The sequence below is a fragment of the Cyrtonyx montezumae genome, unplaced genomic scaffold (genome assembly GCF_038088225.1).
Source record: "Cyrtonyx montezumae isolate F1298 unplaced genomic scaffold, pur_monq_1.0 scaffold_10, whole genome shotgun sequence".
NCBI lineage: Eukaryota > Metazoa > Chordata > Aves > Galliformes > Odontophoridae > Cyrtonyx > Cyrtonyx montezumae.
Window position 1 is genome coordinate 18,874,497 of NW_027071826.1, and position 24,676 is coordinate 18,899,172.

Below are 24,676 nucleotides of genomic sequence, written 5' to 3' on the forward strand. Positions count from 1 at the left end.
AAGTACACTAAAAGGTGAATGCATGTGAGATAGAAGACAGGCAGTCATGGAAAACAGCAGTTTAGGGCACAAGAATTCATATATATTTGTTGGCAAAATGTATATGTACCCTGACTGAGAAATACATTGCAATGATCAGCTTGGTTAATTAAGCATCAAGGAACTGGTCATCAATAAAGCCCATAAAGCCCATCTCCTTATTGAACAATTGAGGAAGAGGGGAAAGGGCAAAATACAAATAAATCATGAACATTTCCAATGGTTTTGGCTGAACTAAGTCACAGCGGCTGAACAGAAGATAGCAGTATTAACAGTGGGACTCCTGTTTGCCATTACCCATTTATCAAGAGTTTTGTCTCATTTATCTAAATAGCTTGCTGTTCAGAGTCTCAGTAAGTCCAGAAAGTAAAACTAGCAGAGTTTGAATGGTAGTAATACTGAGGGGTCATTTCTAATGACTGGGACTATTTCAGACCCAACCTTAGCTTCAAGTTAATTCCATCCTTTAAAATTTATCATAGAACCATAGAACCAAAGATCCCTTCCAATAGTAGGAAGCAACCTTTTGAAGCTCATCTAATACAGCTCCCCTGCAATGAACAGGGATATCCACAGATAGATCAGATTGCCCAGGGCCTGATCCAGCCTTGCCTTGGAAGTCTCCAGGCAACCTCTGCAAAAAGCAAAAAGCAAAAAGCAAGCAAGCAAGCAAACAAACAAAAACAAAATGTAAGTATCTGAACTTTAGGTTTGTTCCTTTTCTGCTTTCTTTTCACTTCCTTGTCTTTTATAGGAAGTTGTAAAATACGGCTATGGAATCTTTCACTCCCATTGAATTAGTTTCTTTAATTTTAATTTAGCTGAATACTGTGTTTTAAGGAAAGCCAATATTCTTTCTCTTTGCTCATTTTATGAGCATTACACATTTATTTGTACTTTCCATTGAGCGAGTAATTATGAATCTAATCTATAATCCTTCAAGAGTTAATGAAACTCAGAGAGGAGCATAGAAATACTCTTAAGAATTCCACCTTGCTGCCAGATCACATCACAAGTGATGAAGAAGAAACTTTTGCTTGTTTGTCAAATTTTGTGAACACAGCTGCAACACCATGCAGAAAATTATGCACACATTAAATTGTTCATAAGTTCATAAGGTTGGAAAGGACCTATAAGATCATCTAGTCCAACCATCCTCCTATCACTATCTCTACCCAACTACTAAATTAAGTCCTTTAGCACCTCATCTAAACGCTTCTTGAACAGCGCTAGGGATGGTGCCTCAACCACCTCCCTAGGCAGGCCATTCCAGTGCCTGACCACTCTTTCAGAAAAGAAATGCTTCCTCAGGTCTAATCTAAATCTTCCCCGGCACAACTTGTGGCCATTCCCTCTCGTCCTGTCATTACTTATCAGGGAGAAGAGGCCTACCCCCTCCTCACCACAACCCCCCTTCAGGAAGTGGTAGAGTGCAATAAGGTCTCCTCTGAGCCTCCTCTTCTCCAGACTGAACAATCCCAGCTCCCTCAGCCGCTCCTCATAAGACTTGTGCTCCAGGCCCCTCACCAGTTTTGTTGCCCTTCTCTGAACACGCTCCAGGGCCTCAATGTCCTTCTTGTAGTGAGGGGCCCAAAACTGAACACAGTACTCGAGGTGCGGCCGTACCAGAGCTGAGTACAGGGGGATGATCACCTCCCTGCTCCTGCTGGCAATATAGACATAATAGCAGGCTAAAACATGAACACACCACAAATAAGTTTCTTCATTTAAAACACTACAAAAAAATATCTCTTACAGAATTGCAGTGATCCTACATGTAAAACAGAGAATTCCTTTGATATTATTAAACAAGTTGAATATGAATTGCAATTTCAATATTATAGTGTGTCTCAGCTTGAGATTAGTTCAGATCAACCTCATCACAAAACCTGTTACAGTGTGTGCGTGTGAATATTCTGGCTTTTAACACAAAGTGAGATAAAGCCACAGACCCTTCCCTGAGAGAACAAGGACAGTGCACTCTTCCATTGGTTATTTTCACTAGCAGTACTGGAATTGAATATATTCTATTCTTTTTGAAAAACTTTAGCTTCCTTTGTCAAATTTGTCAAAAAAGTCCATTTGAAAATTAACTGCAAAAATTAGGGAGACAAAAACTCACAAAATATGATCCCAAAAGCCTTATTTTCACACGGACAAGATGAAAAATACTACATTTATGAAGAACCAGAAAGTGAAATACCTACACGAAAAGGAAATTATGTTTGGAATATAAAGATGTCCTTTTCCCTTGGGGTACAGCTGGATATACTTAATACTAGGCCAGAATATAAGACCAATGCTGATTCTATTAAACCATATACTGTCTAAAGAAAACACAGGACTACTTTAACCAAGACAAATACAGAAGATACTGAGGTATTATCTGAGTATGATTGATTTTCCCTTTAAATAAAAACTCTCTGAAGCAATAGCTGAATATTTTGTTTCCTTACAGGACAGACTTATTACAGCAAGTAATAGCAGAAGAAAACATACTGATGGAATCCTTACTGTCTATAACTGCCTGGCAACTGGATCAGAGATATTTTACAGTAGAACAACTGAAGAAAGGAGCAGAAGAAAGATGCTCAATTTGGGCACCTACAGCCACCCTACCTTTTCTTACCAATGGATAGCAGAGCTAGAGTCTAACTCAGCATGCTTGCCATTACTTAGAAAGTGTTTCACTGTTTCAGCTGTTTCACTAAAATAATGATAATTATTGAAGTGTCCTCTTTTGCACATACAGCATCAAAAAACTAGAAAAGAATCACTGAATATGAAGTAGATACCACTTGCAGTAACGAAATACCCTGTACACTTCATGACAGAATGGAAGAGATGAAATTATCCCTTTGGAATAATTTGTTAGTGTTTCAGGATAATGGGATATTCACATGAAACTAGCAAATCACATTGTGTTTATCAGTAATTTTTTCTGTTTCTAATCCAGATCAGTTATGTATAATCTAGAAAGGAAGAACTGGAAGTTGCTTTTACTTAATACTTGAAAGCAACAAGATGATCATGACTTAATCTTAGACAACAAAGTATAAAGAAGACAAATATGACTACCCTTTGAATTGTTTGCCTGTACTTCTGCTTTTTGTAACTATCCACATTACCAAGTCTCAACTCTTATGCACTGTCAACATCACTTGCAGCAGCCTGTTTTTCACTTGGAGTGAATTCAATCTTTCAAAATGGCGATGTTGTGTACCCCTGGTGGTGAGACAACACATGCGACAGTGTTTCAAGAGCCACTTATTCAGTATTCCTGGTGGACTTGGGGTGATGACTTACCAAGAAGTACTGAATTGCTGCACTATATTTTGACCGAGAGTCAACTAAAAGTTGTCAGTTTTGTCTAGGTTTTTTGTCAACCACTATTTATGTGCAAACCTAAAAGGGAGTGAAAATCAGGTGATAAAAAATAGAGGCAAACAAAAGGTTCATTCAAATATTTGCAACTCATTTTGCCACATTCCTTACAGTTCAGCTGTATACCCATATAGTCTGTATCTTGGAAGTGACTAAATCCATCTCTCCTTCTTGTAAAGTGCATTCAAAACTTATCTCACTTAAAAGTTAGAGTATCACAAGTAGCAAAACCAAGTTTGTGGTTGAGAGAGTTTGTTTTTACACTCTGCAGAACCAAGATTCACTTAGAGACCTCCATAATGGCAGAATCTATGCATATTATACCATACAGTTATAAAAGACCAGTACTGTGTTTTCCAAAAGACAGAATATTCAACACTAGGCTGGTCAGTTTAATACTGAAATGAAACCACAATGATCTATATAGTAACCAGCTATCGTTAAATGTTATTTTGTAAACATGGCTAGACAGAAAGAGAAAAACAAAGTATGTACCTGTTGGGTAGTGTTCATTCACTGGCCAGCTGTCAACTTGAAGCGTAGCATTACCACCATTCCTGGTAAAGCGCACCACGTGGTATTTGCCATCATTCACAGGTGTGCTTTCCTCTTTAATAGAGATATCCACCGTGCCAATATTGAAGACTACACCGATCTTGCCTTGCTCCTGAAATGAAAGAAAGAAAGAAAAATGCTTGCAAATTGCATGCTTAGAAGAATGTTCTGCTCCCATAAATCTCTAATGGGTTACTGTGCCAGTAGATGGCACTGAAGAATACACAGAAAGAAACAAAACCAGACAGTGGAAGGTCATCTCATAACCAAATACAGCCTCTTCAAAATAGAGGCGTGGTGTACATTGGACTTTTTTTTCTTTCCCTCCCTCCCCCCCAATTCTCCCTTATTCTTTGAACTGCAATTTCAATTCAAAAGGAAAATAAACAGTCCTACAACCCATTAATAAATGGACTGTGCCTGAATTACTTTAAATTTAGCACTGTAAAAGTAGATACAGTATTTTTCCTCTTCTACTAACAGTAAATTTTAGACTCTGCTGCGCTTATTCTGGACAGCAAGAATCTCATGTTCATTCACACTACAATGGTTTGGACTGACTTCATTGCAAGATATTAATAATTTTTTTTTCACAGTAGCAGGGTAAACTGATTGCTGCTCCCACCTGATGCATGAACTTTTCTTCTCTTACTTTTCTCCAAAAATAAAAGGGATTCCTCACTGAACACAGCTTCATTCCATGTAAAGCTATTGCTAATACAGCTTTACCACCTCCATGACTTACAAATGTGTTACTCTATTAGTAAATTCTCTGCACAATAATGAGCAAAGAATAAGTGATTACTTCTTAGACAGCAGGACTCAAATGCCTAACGACCAGGTAGCTTGGTTACTGCTTCCATCTGCTACTGCAAGCTGCTGCCTACAATCAGCCTTCCAGGTAACCTCATACTCTTCTTTTTTATCACTCTCAAAGCCCTGTTCTCCAAACTAGCACAGTGACCACTTTAAAGCTTGGTGAACACAAAATGCAAGCAGGCATAATGCAAAGCTACACTATACCTAATACTTCACCACTACAGAGGAGGGGATTAAGAGATATGCATCAGAGAAGGAGAAAACATTTCTGATCTCCTCTTTGAGGAAAATAGTGTCTTTTTCCATTCTCTTTTCCCAGGACAAACCCTAATAAAAGGGGCAGTGATAATCCATGACTGAGAGGAAAAGCTGGGTAAGAGAAAAGATTCTGAAAGCAAAGGGCTGCAGTCAGTGATGCCCTCAAGCTGCTAGAAACAAGGAAAATGAACAAATTAGTGTCCTACCCTAAAAAGAGTGCTATCCATTCTCCCACAGCCAAAGAAATACAGCCTTCATCAAAGTAGCATAACATTTTATTGCAACTGAGAAATGCAGAAAAATTTTAAAACACATCACAGGCCTATCTGAAAGCCTCTTACAGCTCTATACAGTCCCTCCTCCAGCGATGTTACTCATGACTCTGAGTTTTGCAGAAGCACGACTTTACCAGATTTTGATACTCATACTTGGACTGACCAGGAGCTTGTCATGAAAACAGTTCTGTTCCAATTACCAGGACAGAATACAATGCAGTGCAATTCTCTGATAGCAGAGCTATTAGAGCCAAACTGCAAAGAAAGTCTTCAAGGTATGCAAGACATAGTTTACTCGTTAATTCATTTTGTTGTTGTCATTTTGTTCATTTATTTTTAGTATATCTAGAGCATGAGATTCTACCTTGATAAAAAAGCAACTGTTATTCCACTCATTCCTGGTAGAAAAATAGTAAAGCAAACCAGAAAAAAATACAGGATTTATATTCATGATTTCTTTATCTCCAGTTTCCTACATTACAACAGCTAATTAAAAGCAGCTTTAATTAAAATCTTCCTTCTAAATTTGAAAGATAGGGTTTACCACTAATATTTCATATTTCATGATGGACATGGCCTCTTTCATTCCATTCCCCATACAGCAGGTAGATTTTCTTTGCATGTTACCAAACATAGATATTAACTAGACCTGCAAGAATGACAAAGAAAGATACATTTTAAAGCCACTGTTTATTTTGTACTTAACTAAATAAATAGCTTCCCAAAGTAAGGAAAAAGCTAAATACACAATAACAGAGTTGCAGGTTACATGCTCCAGAAGAACTCCAGAGAACCATAGCAGAGAGCAGGCATTTTTTCCTCTCTATCAGCACCCACTGATCTGCTCCAATGCCTTACGTGAATAGATGATCATGTATCCCCTGATATTGCTGCCCTCAAAAACCACATTGCTTTCTTCTCACAAATCTTTCTGGAGATAAACTTCTCCCATGAGATTTCTAAACAGGCAAATAATTATCATTACTTAATGTAATGGTTGTAGATAAATTACACATTCAAAAGTACTAAAAAGAATGTATAAAGCCTCACTTTGACCTCTCTGTTCTACATTACTATCCCCTCCAGTCCCTGGCAGCAATTCCTTATTATATGCACTGCTCCTAAACCACTATGAATGTTATTAAATGACATGGGCTAATCTACATTCTGAGATCAGGAGATATGGAATCTTACCCTTAAGCATTATTTTCCTTTGGTCAACATTTTCTTTTACCTTCCCGTAAAACAGATTGTGCATCAGTGAAAGAGGGGTGACAGATGCCTATCTTTCCAAGATCTGCAAGCCCTGTAACCCAAATATGTTTTAACCTAGATTCTGATGGCATTTTAATATTCCGATGTGCAATTACATGTTGAAATAGGCAGAAGCTAACCTCTTAAAAAGTCAATGACAGTATGTGTCCCTCAGTTTGATGACAGAAAGCAATTTGACTGAAATAATTTGAAGGGCACTGAAGGAGTAGGATGTTTTCATTTTAGTGCAGAGTGTACCATACAACAACATCACAGTGCACAAGTTGTAAATGGAGACTGTGAAATTCCAGCCTTACTTCAGGAACTACACACACTGCCTACTCTCAGAAGGGCTCTAACTTTCAGTCTACACCTTTCAGCCATCTTCATCTAAAAGTTAAATCATCCAGACTGAAAGCCTGTAGCTTTTCCCTGTGTGCAGAAAGCAAATAAAAAACAAAAGAGAGAATGCCAGGCAGTAAGACAAATCCTACTCCAAACTACATCTATGTGAGTTAATAGCAATTCTGTTGAAGAAACTCAGGGTCCTTACTGATGCATGAAGAAAAAAAAAAGAAGTTATTGAAGTATAAGGATGTCAGATAATTTTGGCAGATTTTTGAGAGATATTATAAGCAGTAGATTAACTTTTGTTCTATACTTCTTGCTGCTGTTTCAGCATATCAGACCAGATTCTCTGAATCCTCATTACAAAAACCTATTTACCCAAAAAACAGTACACACACAGGACAAAATAAATACAAATTATTACTCTTAGTTACTCATGGTTTTTAGGAGAAAAAATTCTCATAGATAAATAATTTATAAGGCTAAAAAGGAAAATTGTTATAATCTAGTCCGCTCTAAAATTTTATATGAGACTGTATATCTTGTCAGAATTGATCTTTTTTTTGAACTGTGGAATATATTTTGGAACAACATGAAAATGTGATCTGAATATTAACAGCTGAGGGAATAGTCACTACAGCTGAGTCTTTTCAGTTACTTCTTTGATAAGATTGGCCCATTTTTGAACAGTCAAAAAGGCATGGTTTATAAAGAAATGGAACAGTATAGAAAAGGAAAATCTCTGTTATAAGTTAACGGTCTACCTCTGACTTCAATTTTCAAACACAATAAACAGAGCTTTACAAGCTTCCTCAGTAACAGAAGAAATATAGAAGGCTCTAAAAAATATCAAATTTGAAACTGTATATATAAAAACAAAAATATAATCATTATTTTAATAACTGAAAGAACAACAAACGTAATAAAATAATTTGATAACAATATTTATTCAAAGAAAGTACATTTTAAGATAGTACATAAATGAATCTTGCAGCTCGGTCTCACAGTACGTGCCGGATGTCTAAAATTTATTAAAAAATATACAAATTAAAGGGACAAAAGTCAATCATGAACTACTGGATGCAGCAGTGTGAATATAATCTTCTGTTCAGTAGGTCCTAAAAATCAGATAATTTTAATTTCTACCATCTCTACTGAAAAAACACCTAGCATCATACTTCTATAAATGGATTGTTATACTGGGATCAGGTAAAATTTTTTTGAAAGTTGTTGCCAATTCTTAGGCACTTCATAATGTGGTAAAATGCTGCAATTGTCAAAATTTAATGATTTTCTAGACTACAAAGGCACTGGGTTATCATGCATTACATTTGTATGATATCTACCATAGTAGAACTCTACTATCCAGTGTGCCTCCAGATCATGTAATTAACATCAGACTATCCTGATCATCATATAGTATCATCACATTAATATGACCAGGAACACACTAAGCATGCTTAAATTAATTTCTTCAAAATCTGGGGAACATGGGCATATCCATTTTCTCTTACTTAAATCTGACAGCTGCTGAGCAAAGCCTAGTAATCAGTGACATTCAGTGGTCTTAAGAGGAAGCTTTGTTTTTGTGCTATTCAACACCCAAAAGTGCCTGATTAAATTCTTTCTTCCTAAGACCTAAGGAAGTATTTATGCACTGCCAGCCAATTACCTAGCATCAAAATACAATGTAAAATACATTCCAGAGCGTTCAGGCCACAAAACTGGTTGAAAACAATTTTTGTTACAAAGTTGGTGAAGCTCCAGCAACAAGATCATCCTTCTTGTGTAGGGTTATCATAATGCAAGTTAGGAAACAGAAATGATGAAAAACATGATGAAAAGAAGGCATTTCTTAAGTAAACAGGATGCAAAATGAATTATTAAAGTGATATCTGTCCATCATTTCACTGGCAAATACGTATTTCAGACGGTTAATTTGGTCCCTTAGCTAACAATATGCATCACAAAAGCCTGCCCTACATGATAGTATGAACTCCAACTATAATTAGGATTAAACAGATCACCTGTGTGTTTTCAAAGTACTGATAACACATTCTGGAAATTGTTGAGAAATGATATCATGCTGGTCTAGGGAAAAAATCAGAAACCATTATGAATGTTGACTTCATCTTCTATTTTTCTGAGACAATGCACAACATGTGTTGCATTTTAACCTTAAAGTACCCAAAGGTGTACCCTTCTCCTGCATTGCGGAAATCAAAATCAAAAACAGGCCCTGTACTGTCACATAACTCACTTCTCTAAGACAAAAATGTCACTAGCTCCTAAAAACGTCACATCCACTTAATAAGGAAAAGTCTGTAGTGGGAAGTCAGATTTCAGAAGGGCATAAGAACAAGTAACCTGCTCAGCACCAGAGATCTTCCAGGATAAGACATCTCCATCCATCTCGCAATGTCTCCACTGGAGTGTTAATCTGCTGGGTAACATTGCCAACAATTTATTCTGACAGAAGCTAAAGTGTCAGTTACAAAAATACAGTACCAAAGATATGATACCGGCAGCATGAAATAAACTGTGTACCGTAACTACCAGGCTTCTTTATCAAGAGACTTGATACAATTGTGTGATGTCAGAGGACGCAGCATATATCATACACTCTGTAACAGCAATTAGAGCTGTCTATCTCAATCCATAACCCATAGAAAATGAGTACTTGTCAGGAAGATGGCATTAAGAAAGGACATTGTTGCCTGACAGGAAAGGTGATGAGAAATATCAACTTGCCACCATCCAATTAGTCCAAAAAGAGCAGACATAGAAGTGCAAGGACTAAGGTAGCTTTGGACATAATTAATCAATTTAGAATTTGTTTTGCCTAGAGCATACTTGTAGATTCTATTTTAACCTCAGTCATTAAGAGTATTGTAGGGTTTCAAAGAGTTAAAAAAATGCATGTTTAAAGATATCTTATTACAAAGCGCTATAATATCACTGTATTATGCCTTTTCAGAGTGTTTAGGAACAGAAGTCTGATAAAGTTTAATGCATCCAGGGTCTACGCTGTATTTTTCTTTTAAAATGAACATAACAGATTTCATGAGCTATATATAAAATCAACAGCATATTGTAAACACAGCAGTAAATCTTCTTTACTAGACAAATGAGGCATATGAGTTAAGGTTCAATAGGCCTCTCCAATCAGAAAAGATAATGAAGAAAATAAGGGTAAATGTAAACACAAACAGTGCCTGGACTTTCTAAAAGGTTATTTCTAGCTTTTCAAAGCTTACTTTTTTTAAACCACAAAATTTTTTTAAAGACAGTGCAATGTGGCTGGACTCCAGCTGAAAGCTTTTCCAATCCTGAATTGGTTTCTTAAAATTTTTGCATAGGAGTAGAAAAGAGATAATATTATGCATGAACAGTGTGTGAACACTACAGTATAGGAAACCTACACTAGAATTTCTTATGAAAATTCCCAAAACAATCATCTACTAATTTTATTAACTTACTATGACACAGAACTACTTGGTAAGGAACACTGCAATATTGGACAGAAATGGTAAAAGAGCAGATAAACTGCTTCTGAACACATGTCACAAAGGAGACCACCAGTACAACCTCCAATTTGCACACTAGAAAACAGAGACAAAATAAACTAGTGTGCCAAAATTTCACAGGAAAGAGAAGTGACAAGAACAGAAAAAAATAATTAAAAAGCCTTTTAATTCTTAGGTCAGTAACCTACCATTTACATTGGTTTTACTTTATTATACTATATTACTTTATTTACCCCAGAATATTTCAAACATTCCGATTTTCTATATTCATAGGATATGTTACTAAATTTACTCATACAGAGCACTCCCATTTTTCTTGGTACCCTTTATTTCTAGCTCAGTGTTTTTCCATGATACACTCTTGTGGAATGTCTGTGTCCAGAATTCTGTGGTGCTCATTTCTAGGCCCTTCAATCTGCCCTAGAAGGAGCACTTGACTTCTCCATATACAGGGCCTTATTTTATGTTAATCTTCACCAAAGGTCAATAGTTGTTCCTGAACCTAGGTGGAAACAGTATATTACACAGAGAGTGAATTTTCCAATAGGAAAAAAAAAAAAAAAAAACCCACGTGAATTTTACTGAATCAAAATCAAGACAAACCTCTGGGAAAAAGCTATAACTTGGCAAGCTTATTTGTATAATTTTTGTTATGGAATTCACTTACTGTAAAGCTGCTTGGCAAGGAGGTATCAGCCACACAGCCTTGCCAAGTTTATACTTCAATGGTTAAATAAGAACTCCCGATGTCAAATTCAAACTTGACTAAAGAATGTTCTATGTAAAGTTGATGCATTTCCAGGACCATTTTTTTTTTTAAGTAGATGCGGAGAGAGTAGAAAACAGATTAATGTCAGCTTCTATATCTTTTTCATGTATTTTTTCTTCTTCACCTTTTAGGAAAAAAAATATCATAAGATGTCAGAATAGTCAATAAAGTAAAAGAAATTGCTTCCTTAGAACTGTGCTGAGAGCCCAACCCTGCTGCAAATACAGCTGCCCTTAGGTGATGAGAGTTCTCTAGATTATCCTACACATAAATAGGTGGGAAAGAAACACAAGCAAATTAGGCACAAGGCTCCACTTCCTGATTCAGTTTACTTCAATGTATGACCAATCAGTTGATCACATCATTTTCTGCAGAAAGAAGTTATGTTTCTTTAGGCCCACAAGAAAAGACAAAGGACTACCTTCCCAGATATCTTATTCATAAATTTTTGTAGTTACCATTAAGAACACTGCGGTAAAAAAGTGTCAGGGCATGGGATGTGAGATCAGTACTGAAAGCTATCACTCACGGATGGAAAGCCTGCTTCTGTGAACAGAGCTGTTTCCCTATATTTCATGTTGCAAGAATAAGATACTTCATATCTGAAATAAAAACAGAAAAGGAATCTCAGAGATTCCTTCGGGGCAGCAGTACTCGGTAGATGTGAGAGAGCACAAAGTAATTGAGACCTAGACACAAAGATCACAAATGACTTTGTAGTAAGCTGGATAGGAGCAGATCATAATTATCTATCATGCAATTAGGACAGAGATTTTATAAGAGAACTAAAACAGCTGACAGAATTATAGCTACAGGACTACTATAATTTAGAACATAGTGTTTGTACTTGCATACTGGAAGTAGAAATTTTCTTGCCTTTTTCTGACACTCTGTGATTTGGCCACACTCAGTAAATATTACTCAAGCAGGAGAACAGTTGTTCTCTTCATTCACTATTTTGTCAGCGTGCTACTGAAATTAATAGGACAAACCCTGACATTCAGGAGAAAGTTGTACAGAGGACCCAGATTTGAAGAATAAGATTTGTCTCGATACTGTACGCTCAGCACAAAATACCATAGCCTTTAGAAATCAAATTTTAAAGAGAAGCCATTTAGCTTGGGGAAATAGAAGATGTCCCTTATTTTAGTCTCTTTTTACAATGAGAAGCCGGGGAGTGAGCCCACAGTCATTTCTTCTTCCCACACAAACTACCTACCCAATGAGCTGACTGGAAGAGTCGATTAAATTGTAACATGCTGATTATGTGGAATACAAACTGAAGGAGAGATAAGGGTGATGGATGTCTCTGGCCAGTATTACAGCTGTTGTCTGTGGCTGTTCTTCACACAGATGGAGGATAGTATTGGCAGCATATGGCATGGGAGTTTGGACATGGAAGGTGAATAGAGAAGACTATTGATAAAAGGAAGTAAAACCAAAGCAGCATGGTGGATATGAAAACAAATGTGACAGACTGAACTGTTGACCATCTTACAAGTTTCTTCACCTCTCTACCTTACCTAGGATTTCACCTCCATTCCTACTGCTTACCTTTTATTTCTGCCTTCAGGAAAAAGTGAACGAGGAAGGTTTAACTGATAAGGTCTAAAGTCAACACATTCACTGCATCCAAGCAGCAGTCACTGAGGCAGACTGTCTGTGTGGAAGTCTCATGAAATACGATGAATACTGCTCTTCCTTGAAAGCCTTACTACAACTGAAATAATCAAATGCTTTAGAAAATGGCAATTTGGGCCATTTATGCTTTAGAAAATGGCCATTTACCCAAAACCGAAGTCGGTTTGAGGGTAGGTGTGATATACAGGAGTATAATGTAGTGGTAACTACCAGTTGTCCCTTGGCTAAGATTCCTGTTTCAATTTCAACAGTAAAGATATATAGGAATATAGCATCCTAGGATTTAAAGGATCAGAGTACGCCCTCTATGTCACAGAGTTGTCCTGCCACTGCTCTCATTAAGGCCAAAAGCTTAATTTTTGACACAAGCTGCAACCTAAGTTTCTAAATAGTAATTGTTTAATGACATTTCTTCTTCTCCTGAAGGGTTTTAACACTGATCCTGTACAATCCTTCCTCTTGAATGAACATACCAGTTTGGGTTATTTCTCCTCCCAGAAGATTCCCCCTCCCCTCCTTCTTTTTCTTTTTTTTTTTTTTCTTTTTGACTACTTTATTCCTTTTCATGTAAAAACACCTAAACTACACTGTAAAACAGGATGAGGCTTCTCTGGAGTCTGAGAAAATTTTCTGTTTTGACTAGACTCTATGTGATACAATTTCTGAATGTTTACATCAGATGATAAGAGGCTGGATTTCATTGACTCTCCTGTTCAAAAGCTAATATCAAATAGATCATTAAAAATGACTCATTTTCTCAACCTTACAGATGGGGTTTGCTTATGGTGCTAGTGTAAAAAGTCAGAATCCAGATCCTTTCAATGTCTCTGATACACCTACAGTCTTCAAAAACTTTCTTAAAGTGCAACTATCAGTCTAGAAATATTAACTAGAAATACTAGAATACTAGAAATACTAGAATACTAGAAATACTAGAATACACTAGAAATATTAACAATGCCAAATTAAAAACAATCAAACAAAAACAAACAAACAAACAAAAAAAAACCCCAGAAATATAGGCATTTGAATCCTAGAGCTTTAAGAGACAAAAACAAAAAACAAAAAAAACACCATCTAAAGACAATAAACATCAGTATCCAAAATATATTATTCTGCAAATCAATGTGCACTCTGCAAATCAGTGTGCAATGCTAATGACACAGCCTTATCAGGCTGCAGTATAAGGGAAGCTGTACCAGCAAAACAAAGGAGGCAGTATACATAGAGATATGGGTGTGCAACGGAAAAAGAAAATAAGGAAAGCTGGCATGGATTCCATGTGTTTATAACTATCTTGTATTCTAGTTTTCCTCTTGGTGCAGAAGAAACAGAGTAGAAAAATACAACAAAATAGGCTGTGCCTGCTTTTTGTAATATTCCTGTTTGTCTCTGTGGAATCTCACTGCTCCTCTGAATAAACATCATTATCCATAAATTGGTTTGTACCTCATTACAGTGTAAAATCATTGAAGATTTTACTTCAGAAAATGGATATCGGTTTTTTGGGTAGTAATATGAATAAGTCTATGCAGAACTACCACACATCAGTTATACTCAGGTACCAGACAAGAATGCATTACACGACATAAGTGAAAGAAGCTCTAAGCAATACAAATAACATCAGCCTGCATGCAGGAGTAACCAATATTGTAGCTTCAGGGCTGGATAAAACAAGCAGGCTGTGGCTCTGTATCATGATATTGTAATGTTCTTTCCTCACACTGGAACACAAGTTAACCTAATTACAGTCCCATAAACAGATGGATATAAATGACAGACTGAAAGCATAGCAAATTCCTAAGGCAGGGCCCTTAAAGTTTCAGAATGGTTTATGCAGCATCTCACCATCAGATCTCACACACTAGCAGAAGACTGTCCCAGCACTTGAAGAAACCATTAATGAACTGTCAGAAGACTTCAGGGAGCACAACAGCTAGTTCAGCATTTCAGGGTTTTTGTTTGTTTGTTTGTTTTTGTTTTTTGTAAGATAAATACCAAAGATTTCAAAGAAAACAAGTAAAATAAAACACCCTGTTTTATTTTGTTTGGTTTTCACATAAAGAAATAGAAGCAAGACCAATATGCCTTTCATTTTGTCTCTATTTTCTATCCTTTCTCTTCATTCAAAGAAGATAAAGAAGAGGAAAAGATGACAAAATGAGACAAAACAGAAATATTTGTAAAATTAAGATACTTCACCTAAATACAATTTTCTAGAGCAGAAACAAAAATAAATTTCAGTGGAATATATTAAAACTCTAAGCAAATGTCCAAAATGAACATTAATTTTATTTATTTATATCTTTTCTTTACAATGAAGGATGTGAGTTTCTCATCTGGAATTAGCAGCAGAGCAAGAAGCCTCCTTAACTGGTATAATGGCTTCTACTATTATCCTAAAATAGGACATACCAATAAAACCTTTTGCAGTGTCGCGTATTTACTCCGAGCCCTCATGGCTACTTCTAAGGATGTTAGCCTCCCTTAATCTCCCTGCCAAACTTAGGGCAGTGTTATCTCAAAAGTCCAATAAGAAGAACTACTATCAGAAGAGATAACGTTACTGTCCTTCTAATAAAGACTCTTGTTGACCTTGAAGCACGTGCTAAGCAGCGGCAAGGGAAAGTTGTTGAGTATGTTCTATTCTGGAGCTTTGTTCAAAACAATTGGAAGTGCAAATAGTGTACCTGTAAGAAAGATCCTGGTCATACTCCAAATGTGTTATTAATTCTTCATAGGTTTAGTCAAATCAGCAGGCTTATACAGTTTTCTGCTAGGACTCAACATTTTAATCTGCTAATTACTACAGCAGTGGAACAGGAAAAAAAAAAGTATCTTAAAAATTTTTTTTCAAGTAATGTTATTCAGATCTTACAGCTTTTCAGTGCTTTAAAAAATGTATTTGCCAATTCACTTTTGCCATGATATACTTCCTTCTTTCAAGTGACTTCATCTTGGGTTATTTGGGGGTTATTTTTTTTTAACGTAGAATGTTAAACGCTCAAAGCTGTCCCTGTAATATAATGATTCAGTATCACAGCTAGTGGTTAACAGCTCTGCTTCAAGGTGGTATTGGATACACGTAACTTCTCAGCCTTAAGGAATGCATTTCTTCCTTTCTTTGTGAAACTGAGTAGGTGGTTTCAAGAAAAGAAAACATGAATGCCTTGCCTTCTTTTCTAGTAAACGCTTCACAAGGAGAAAAATTTGAAATGGGAATAAGCTTGAAAGAGGCTTTATTGTTTTTGTGAGAAAGGTTAATGGCAATGACTGTACTTAAGAAAGAAAAGAAAAAAATGATGAAGGAATCAAAAAGCCAGCAGCTGTGTCTTGATCTGGATCAAAGTGATAGAGAGGGAACTGTGCCAAGTATCTCCTATGAAAGCATCTCCCATTTTTCTGCATACTCAATTAGATTTAAGGAGTTCCATACTGCATTACAGTGCAAAATAAAAACACTATTTTTTGAAGACTTGCAGTGTTACAACCATTATCAACTGGGCTGAGACTCTTAATTCATTTACTGTAGACTACAAAACAGCTACAAAAGAACTGTGATCTTTTTGTACCTGTATGGATTGATTTCAACTGCTAACTAGAAAGGAAGAGCATTTTTTAATCCAGGCACTATCTCCTCAATAGTGATGTTTATCTGGAAACAATTTGGCTTAAAAACTATTGCTTCAAATTGATTCTTTGAGTCTTAACACTATTAACAGTTGAACACTGGGTACACTGCATTATTTTCTGAGATTTACCTGTGGCTTATTTGCAAAAGCCACCTTTCTATCACTGTATTGACACACAAATGGAACCTGCACTTAACCCTGCCACATTTGCTAACGGAGCACAAATCAAAGATTTCCACTCTTCATTGTCAAAAAGATGAACTATTTTCTGTCCAATTCAAACAGCACTTGTGCACCCAGATTAGTCATTTTCTAGAACTAATGTAAACCACAGCATCAGTCCTGACCACTAACACATCAGAACATTTCCCTGCTTTGACTACAGATGAGTGCAGATGTATACTTTTCTTGCTGTGACAATCAACTTTGGGAAGAACATTCTGCAGTTCCATTTGTATATGTTATTTTCAGGGCTTTACAGTGAGTAAGTTATAGACTATCATAGTGCTTTTTGTCTTGTACACTAGAGCTGGAACAATGATCTGAATTCCTTCTTCTCATAGGGCTATCAAAAGGAAAAAATGAAGGAAATAACAGAGGAGGTCGATCCACAGAAGCACCAACATCATGTACCAAAATACTACTGCTAGTGCAGATCAGTGCCTCCGCCAAGTATCTGAGATGGCTCAAAAAGAAAATAGATGCAATGACTCATGCTACTAAAGGCACAGTACTCATGATCAGAGCCATTTCCTGGACTGTTAAATCAGCAACTTTCATGAGCACTGAATTAAATACCATCTTAAGTGGTATTTCAAAGTTACAGTTGGTTACATGTAAGCCTGCTGACCTTAACAACGTCACGTTAAGTATTTTCTTTTTAATTAAGGTAATGGCTAAGCTCTGAGGATGAGTATTGTTTTTCACTTCATTAATTTTATTGTTAACTGGTAAAAGAGAGATATGGAAACACATTAGCAAAGCAGCAAGAAAGAGGGGACATTTCAGGTGTCCTGAGCTGTCACCACAGTATTTATGGGTTGAGGATCATGGTGCTAATCAAGTCCTGAGCACAGAAACCCGTCTCCAAATTGTTCAGCCACAACTCCAAATGCTTCCAATAGCTGATCTACCAGCACTCATCTGACAGCCACACTAACCTACCTGATTCCCTGGTCTCCACACAATAGAGACACTACTTTTAATAAATGCAGGAAAGCCTTTTCTTTCCTTTTTTTTTTTTGTAGAGGCAGATGTCTTCTGCGATCTCCTTTTCTGTTGGATGTTAAGGAATTAATATTCATAAAGATAAAACAGTTAGGGATGCAATTGTCTTCTTGAGAAAATAAGAATGCAAACCCTCCCTCCCGCTCCAGTTTATAAGATGAAACACTTTTGCAAAAGTCCAAACATAGTTATGCTTCTTGTTTTTGTGTTGGCTTTCCTTGGTAAAAGTTACTGGCCTAGAAATTACCTTCTGGAATGGGTTGATAATTTTTGCACATTAAAAATTAGTGCTCTGGATATAAGGGCACTTCATATAAGCCTTCCTCCCTGATTTGGGTAATAATTACATAAATAGTAAGAATTCAACCTATTTATTTTTTTCATAATTAGGGTCATCCATCCCAACCACAATGCACTGAAGATTCTTTGTCCTTCATAACTATTACAGAAAAATGCTAAAAGTATGTGAAAAGCTTTCCTCATGCTCTCATTTTGCACATCATTCTTGCTCACAGGATTTATTACATCTTAAAGGAACATTCTCATTGAATCCACTCCTGAAAACACTCTGCACATCACTGCCTTCTACTGAGTAGGTAGAGGGGGGAACAGCTGGAAGACCATTTACTCCAATAACTGCAAAACTTCAAATCATCTGATTTTGTGAAATGAATTAATAAACGAATAAATTAATTGCAGAGCTGCATGTCAGAAGATCTTAATCCTACTCCTTATGCAAGTTATGTGGCTTGCAGGAAGCATAATAGCATTTTTGCCCCAATTTCTTTGTCTTTGAAATGAGAACAATGGTATTTTTATTAAAGTTATAGACTGCTCAGAGATCCCAGAATGGGAGAATTCTAAACGACTGCAAACTTAAAACAAAAAATTCTGACCTCTTACTGAAATGTTCACAAATGTGTTTGTGGGCTGAACAGCTCCTGATAGCAGGGTAGCTTGTTTCCCTGCTCAGTCCACCTATTCCAGCTGCAGCTGTTCTCAGGGGACACATATAATCATCACATTTGTCACGATGGCAATGGCGATAATGATACCGTATGCACTAATGAAAGGCAAGTACACTTTTCACTTTCTGTCAGGCTTGGTGCTTGGGTAACACTGCTTGCCAGCTGCCTCTGTCCACAGCACAACCTGTAATTTGGTTAACAAAATGAACCATTTCAGAGATCAATCATTATCCTGTCTGTCTTTATCCATGTACTGCTGCTGCCTCTGATAAACGTAGCAGGTCTCACAAACAAGGTCTTTTTCAGTTGAAAAGGATGTAAAATAAACAACAAAAAAAAATCTCATATGCCCATTCAGAGCATTTTTCATAGTAATAGAAGTTGTGACACTTGTCACCTGTAAAGTTTAGCAGAAGTGTCTTTGCCACACATTTTCACTCCCAGTTTTTTGCACCTTCTATGGCACCCCATCGCTTCCAGCTTCCTTGATGCTTTTACAGGATTTAGTGTGGTATATTCTCATGTGATGTTTCTACTTTACATTCATCAATTTTTCAGATCCAGGTGTATGCTATAGTTCTGTTATTTTACTAGGCAAATAAACTTCAGGGCTCAAAGACATGAACTTCAGTGGCCAGAAAGAAACAATGTGTAATGCTACTGGTGTTTCACCTCCTATTTGCATGAAAGTTAAGGACAGAAGTCAAAGCCTTTCACTGATTTAGATTTTCCCTCTCCTGATGGAATAGTTATATCAGAACAAAGCCCACGGTTCAATAGTGCAGAATACAATACTGAGCACAAAGCAGTTCACATCATGGTCTGAATCTTGAACTTCTCATGCAACTTCCCCACAGTGGATACTTGACATTTGGTGTTGCATCCTCTCTTAATTCAGTTTCCATTTATTCCACTCCTGTGTTTCTATCAATCAAAGGGAGCTTCTCTTTTAGAACTGCAAGATTTTGGACATCACAAGGATGAGATAGAAAAGAAGCTCCGTTTTAGCCCTAAAGTCTTCAAAGTACTGTCAGAAGAGCCCTAATTCTTTTTCGAGTGGCTACTCAAGTATTCCATTGTAACTGCTGATGAGCATGCACTCCTTACCCTGTGAATGCAATCAACTTAGGTTCTGGAGACTCTCAGTCCGTATCTCACCACATGAACTTCCCCACTTGGTTTCTTGCTGAAAATTCTAACTTGAAAAGAAAATAGAACTACAATTCAAATAAAGACGCTGTATGGAATACAAAAGGTAGAAGAGGCATGTTACCAGGCCTGGATTTTCCTTATTCATGCAACAAGAGTAATCATGTCCTACCATCTAATGGGAGCAGCATGCAGCTTACCACATAAACAGTTGTGAAGAGCTGTGACAGTTAATGAAAGCTGAAGAAACTGTACAGACAGATAATTCTCAGAATATAATAAAATGGTGGTTGTCCTAAAAAAAGTTACTTTTCTATGTAATTTTTAAAAGCAAAGTTGATTTACTAGAAAATCATGCAATTTTTCATAAGTTATCTTTCAAAGTACAGACATTACAATACTGGAAGGTAACATATACAACCTTTTCTTCCCACCTCCCCTTGTTTTTTTTTTTTCCTCCAGGATGTCCTCCTAAGAATAAGAGATTTGCTTACCTTGCCTCATTGCCAGGCAAAGCAACAGAATAATCTGTCACACATTATTAAAATATGAAAATATAAAACCAATATTCATTCTATAAGTAATCAAATGTGCCAGGATTTTTGCATTTACAAAGACACAGCAAAACACCACATAACAGAAAACAAGTATCAGCTGGAATTTCAAAAGGCTTTTTTAGAAAGCACTCCATCGAAAGACACTATATAGGAAATAATAATAGGAAAAAAAGTTCTGTAAAAATTAGAAACTGATAAAAAAAGACTGTGAACAGAAAGAACTAAAATTGTTGGTTTTGTTTCTCAGTATGGCAAATAAAACAATAGAGAAGTTCTGTTTAAGAAGCCCTGTCTCACATAATTGTCAGTACTGTGGAAAAGGAGATAAATAAGAAAAACAAATCCACAGCTGGCATATAATTATTTAAGTTATTTCTTAGTAGGAGCCCTATGAAAATGGTCTACACAATGGCAAATCGAATTAACTGTGGACAGATGCAAAGAAATGCATTCTGAACATAACTAATAATCCATATCTGCTGCTGAGTTCCAAATTAACTGGAAGCACCAAGGAAAAAGGCCCCATGCACATTTCTCAACCTGTCAAAGCCTAAACGTGGGATATAAAAATCCTAAATGAGGGAAAAACTCAAGCAGAAATCCTGAAAATACTCTTGGATTTATTCTGGATAGGGTAGTTTGTTTTTGTTTTGTTTCTGAAAACTCTTCTCTGTTGTCTCCTATTGTTGACATAAGCAAGTTTTTTTTTTTAATTTGGCAGACACTGAACAAGTTGACCTGGGATTAAAAAATAAAAGAGTCAAACTAGGGAAAATATGTCCACAGGTATGTCCACATGTGAGGAGGCTGTAACAACATCTACTCTGGAAACTGCAACATGTCCAGATTGATTTTGGCTAGGTGAACTGCTATTCTGAAGAAAAATAATCATGCCCATGATATTACAAGGCAATCCAGTTTTGCTTCTGATAGTGCTCTGTCAAGGTGTACACAGACAAGGTACATATTCAATCATCTTTCATTTTGCATTTCATTTCAAAGGAGTCATTGCTCAGATTCGATCCTTAGATTTTCCAGATTGTGACACATCTCTGATGGGTGGATGATTCACATCAAATCAACCACAGCCGTGCACAGGCTTACATCAGTGTTGGTAAGATGCTCAAAGCACGGGGAAAATGTGTTTATTTCTCAGGGGATACCATTCACAGTGAGGCAAAATACAAGCCTGCTTGGCTTTGTGGGTGATACAAACAATAGAGACAGTATTCACATTGCACTAAGTGTTTTGTAACAACTTGTGAAGTAGAGAATGTGATCTGTCAGAGGAATGGATGGTGTAGGAGGAACAAAGGATATTCTGAATTTTTCCCAGCATAAGTCTTGGATAAGCATATAAAAGATAAGAAGCATGAAAACATCTGAGAAAAGGGGACTACAAAAAATGACTCCTCCAACTCATGGAGCTCCCTACTGACACAGTTTGACTAAAAAACTCAAGTAGATAAACAACAACAACAAAAACTAAAAACAATCATCAAAACAAAGAGACAAAAACAGCAATAGCAAAAAAAAAAAAAAAAAAAAAGAACTCCACACAAACAGGGCAGCAAACTCACTTCAGGATGTCATCTAGTTTAAGCAGATATGAGGCTTCTCAGAACAACGGTAGAAGAGATAGTCAAAAGAACTCACAGCTTTTTTCTTGCCTTGCCATTGTACAAGCATTTGCAGTTATGCAATTGTAATGTATCTTAAAAGTTACTGGAACAGGATCAATGTCTATCTGCCCCCGACTGGGATAGAAATAAGAGCAACATGTAACAATCAGGAATGACTTCAACATACAGAGGAAAAAATGAGTTAGAAATTGCCTTTTCTTCAGAGCAATAGTCATTTTCAGATTCTTATTAATAACCTAAGAGATCAAATAATGGCAAGGGGGAGAGGATTAGTAAGCAGCCTAAGTGTCCCTCATTTTATTTCTGTATTCAGTGATATATTGGATATAAAACTCAGATCTGTTTAGAATGACCATGTTTTGGAAGTCATCTACCAATCTACATTCTGGTCAGAAGAACGCACCTTTTGCATGGTTTAAACTCAAAAATATGTGATGACCTGGAGAAATGATGACATGAAGAAATAGGATTGGAATTAAGTATGATTGCGAATGAGTTAAGTGGAGTAAAAAAGAAATAGGATGTTTGACATATCTCTATATCAAAAGGAGAAGATAGGCACTACCACCCTGTCTTTTCTTCCCTTGCCTCCACAGCTTCATATAAATAACTCATTATTAATGTACCAGAAGACATTTCACATTTACTCCTTAAGATCAACCTGACAACTTGCCAGCTGTTTCTGTATTATTCTCCCACAACAATATGACTAATCCAAGGAATGTTCTCAGTATCTCTGCCAGCAGCATGGTTACCCGCTGTTCATTCATCCTAATCTGTTCCCTGAGCAGGGATGTAATATCTCCCACATATAGGTTCCACACATTTCGCAAGCCAAAAGTTTTGATATCATATAAGCACAGTTTTTACCACTGATTCATTCTAGAAGTTCTCATGCCAGGAAAGCAGACTCCCAACCTTTTATTTTCAGCATTACTGCCCCAAACATATGATGGTCAGTGCTATTACAATACCATGGCCTGAACAAGAAGTTTGTGAGTCAACATATATTCCCACTGTCTTTGTCAATAGTAGAACAGAATTACTGAGCATTCAATACAGGATAAATGTAAACAGTTTGGGGAAATGTGCTCATCTCTTGGAGTGGATCCAGGGAAAGGCCACAAAGATGATCAGAGGGCTGGAGTATCTCTCTTATGAAGAAAGACTGGGCTCATTTAGCTTGGAGAAGGTTCCAGAGAGACCTCACTGTAGCCTTCCAGTTCTTGAGGCGAGCTTACAAGCAGGAAGGGAACTGACTTTTTACACAATCTGATAACAGTAGGACAAGGGGAAATGGTTTTAAGCTAAAACAGGAGATATCCATCAGAAGTTAGGAGATTTTTTACTCAGAGGGTGGTGAGGCACTGGCACAAGCTGCCCAGGGAAGCTGTGGATGCCCCGTCCCTGGAGGCATTCAAGGTTGGATATGGCCCCGGGCAGCTTGCTTTAATGTGTAGCATCCTTGCACATGGCAGAGGTGTTGGAACTAAATGATCTTTAAAGTCTCTTCCAATGTAAGCATTCTATAATTCTATTATCTCTTATAAGTACATCTTGATGTTTAAGAGTGAAAGACAAGTGCAAATGACATTAAAGGCCTTGACCTTTACTGGGTCTCATACATTCAAAAAATAACACTTTTAGAATAAATACTCTTAAGAAAGTCACCACCTAGGACATGAGCCAATCCTTGTAGATATTGGTAACTTATCTTGGTTTGCATCACATCATCTAAAGTCTCCAAGTCTGAAGAAAGTACATTTGGTATTCAAAATCAATAGCTGGAAGGACACTTGAAAAACAGAATGACATATACCCCCAAATTCTCTGGTGTGTCTTGTAGGTTAACACTTGCTATGCCCCATTATGTCAGCTTGATGAAAGAGACCAGAATGTGTGCAGCCTCATTCAATAAGATATTTATTCTTTTTCACCCCCTCTCTTTAAAGAAAAAAAATCTTTTCCTCGTTGCCTGCACTGTTTACTATTTTCTGAGTGATTGTATCTGTACAGGTAACAGGACAGGGGGATTTGTTTGCACTCCTGGCAAATCACACAAACATGTCCTAAAATGGAGAGACAGACTTCCAGTGTGTTTGCCAGTGTCATACAACTGGTCTTTTTTTGAAATGCTACAAAACAGAAAGAGAAAAAAGTAAAGGAGTTTGGCAGTGCTTGCCAAATGGCATCTTCTGTCATATGCACACAGTGATCTGGATAGTCGCTTGGGTGCAGCATAAAAAGCTATTAGCATCAGAACAAAAACAGGCATCCAATTTCCCCACCCACCCAGATGGAAGAAAATAAAGCACCTCACCAGTAATGGTTTTCAGAGAGAAAGGGATACAAAACAGGAAACAAAACAGGACAGACTTCAGTGGAATCCTTTTTTCAGTGTGTATTTTTGTCCTCTCTCTTTTAGTGTCTAATCCATAAATGAATCCAAACCTCATACAAAAAAAAAAAAAAAAAAAAAAAGCATCCTGTTCCTGGATGCATTTTAAAGGCAAAGCAATATGAACAGAGGAAAGCACTATAGTTAATAAAAAAGGACTTTCCTCTATCATTCTTTGTAAGTGCACAATATCTAGCATACCCAATAAATGGAGATAATAGAAAAGAAGGAAA

The 24,676-nt window shown here is 36.8% G+C and overlaps 1 protein-coding gene across 12 annotated transcripts in view; it reads right to left on the bottom strand.

Moving 5' to 3' along the window:
* NRXN3 (neurexin 3) overlaps positions 1 to 24,676 on the bottom strand; it is an 877,901-nt gene that overhangs the window by 126,027 nt on the left and 727,198 nt on the right. For all 12 annotated transcript variants that reach the window (XM_065751885.1, XM_065751877.1, XM_065751894.1 and 9 more), the window contains one exon: positions 3,919 to 4,090. In XM_065751885.1, coding sequence (XP_065607957.1) covers positions 3,919 to 4,090 — 172 coding nt within the window. The remainder of the gene's footprint in view (positions 1 to 3,918; positions 4,091 to 24,676) is intronic.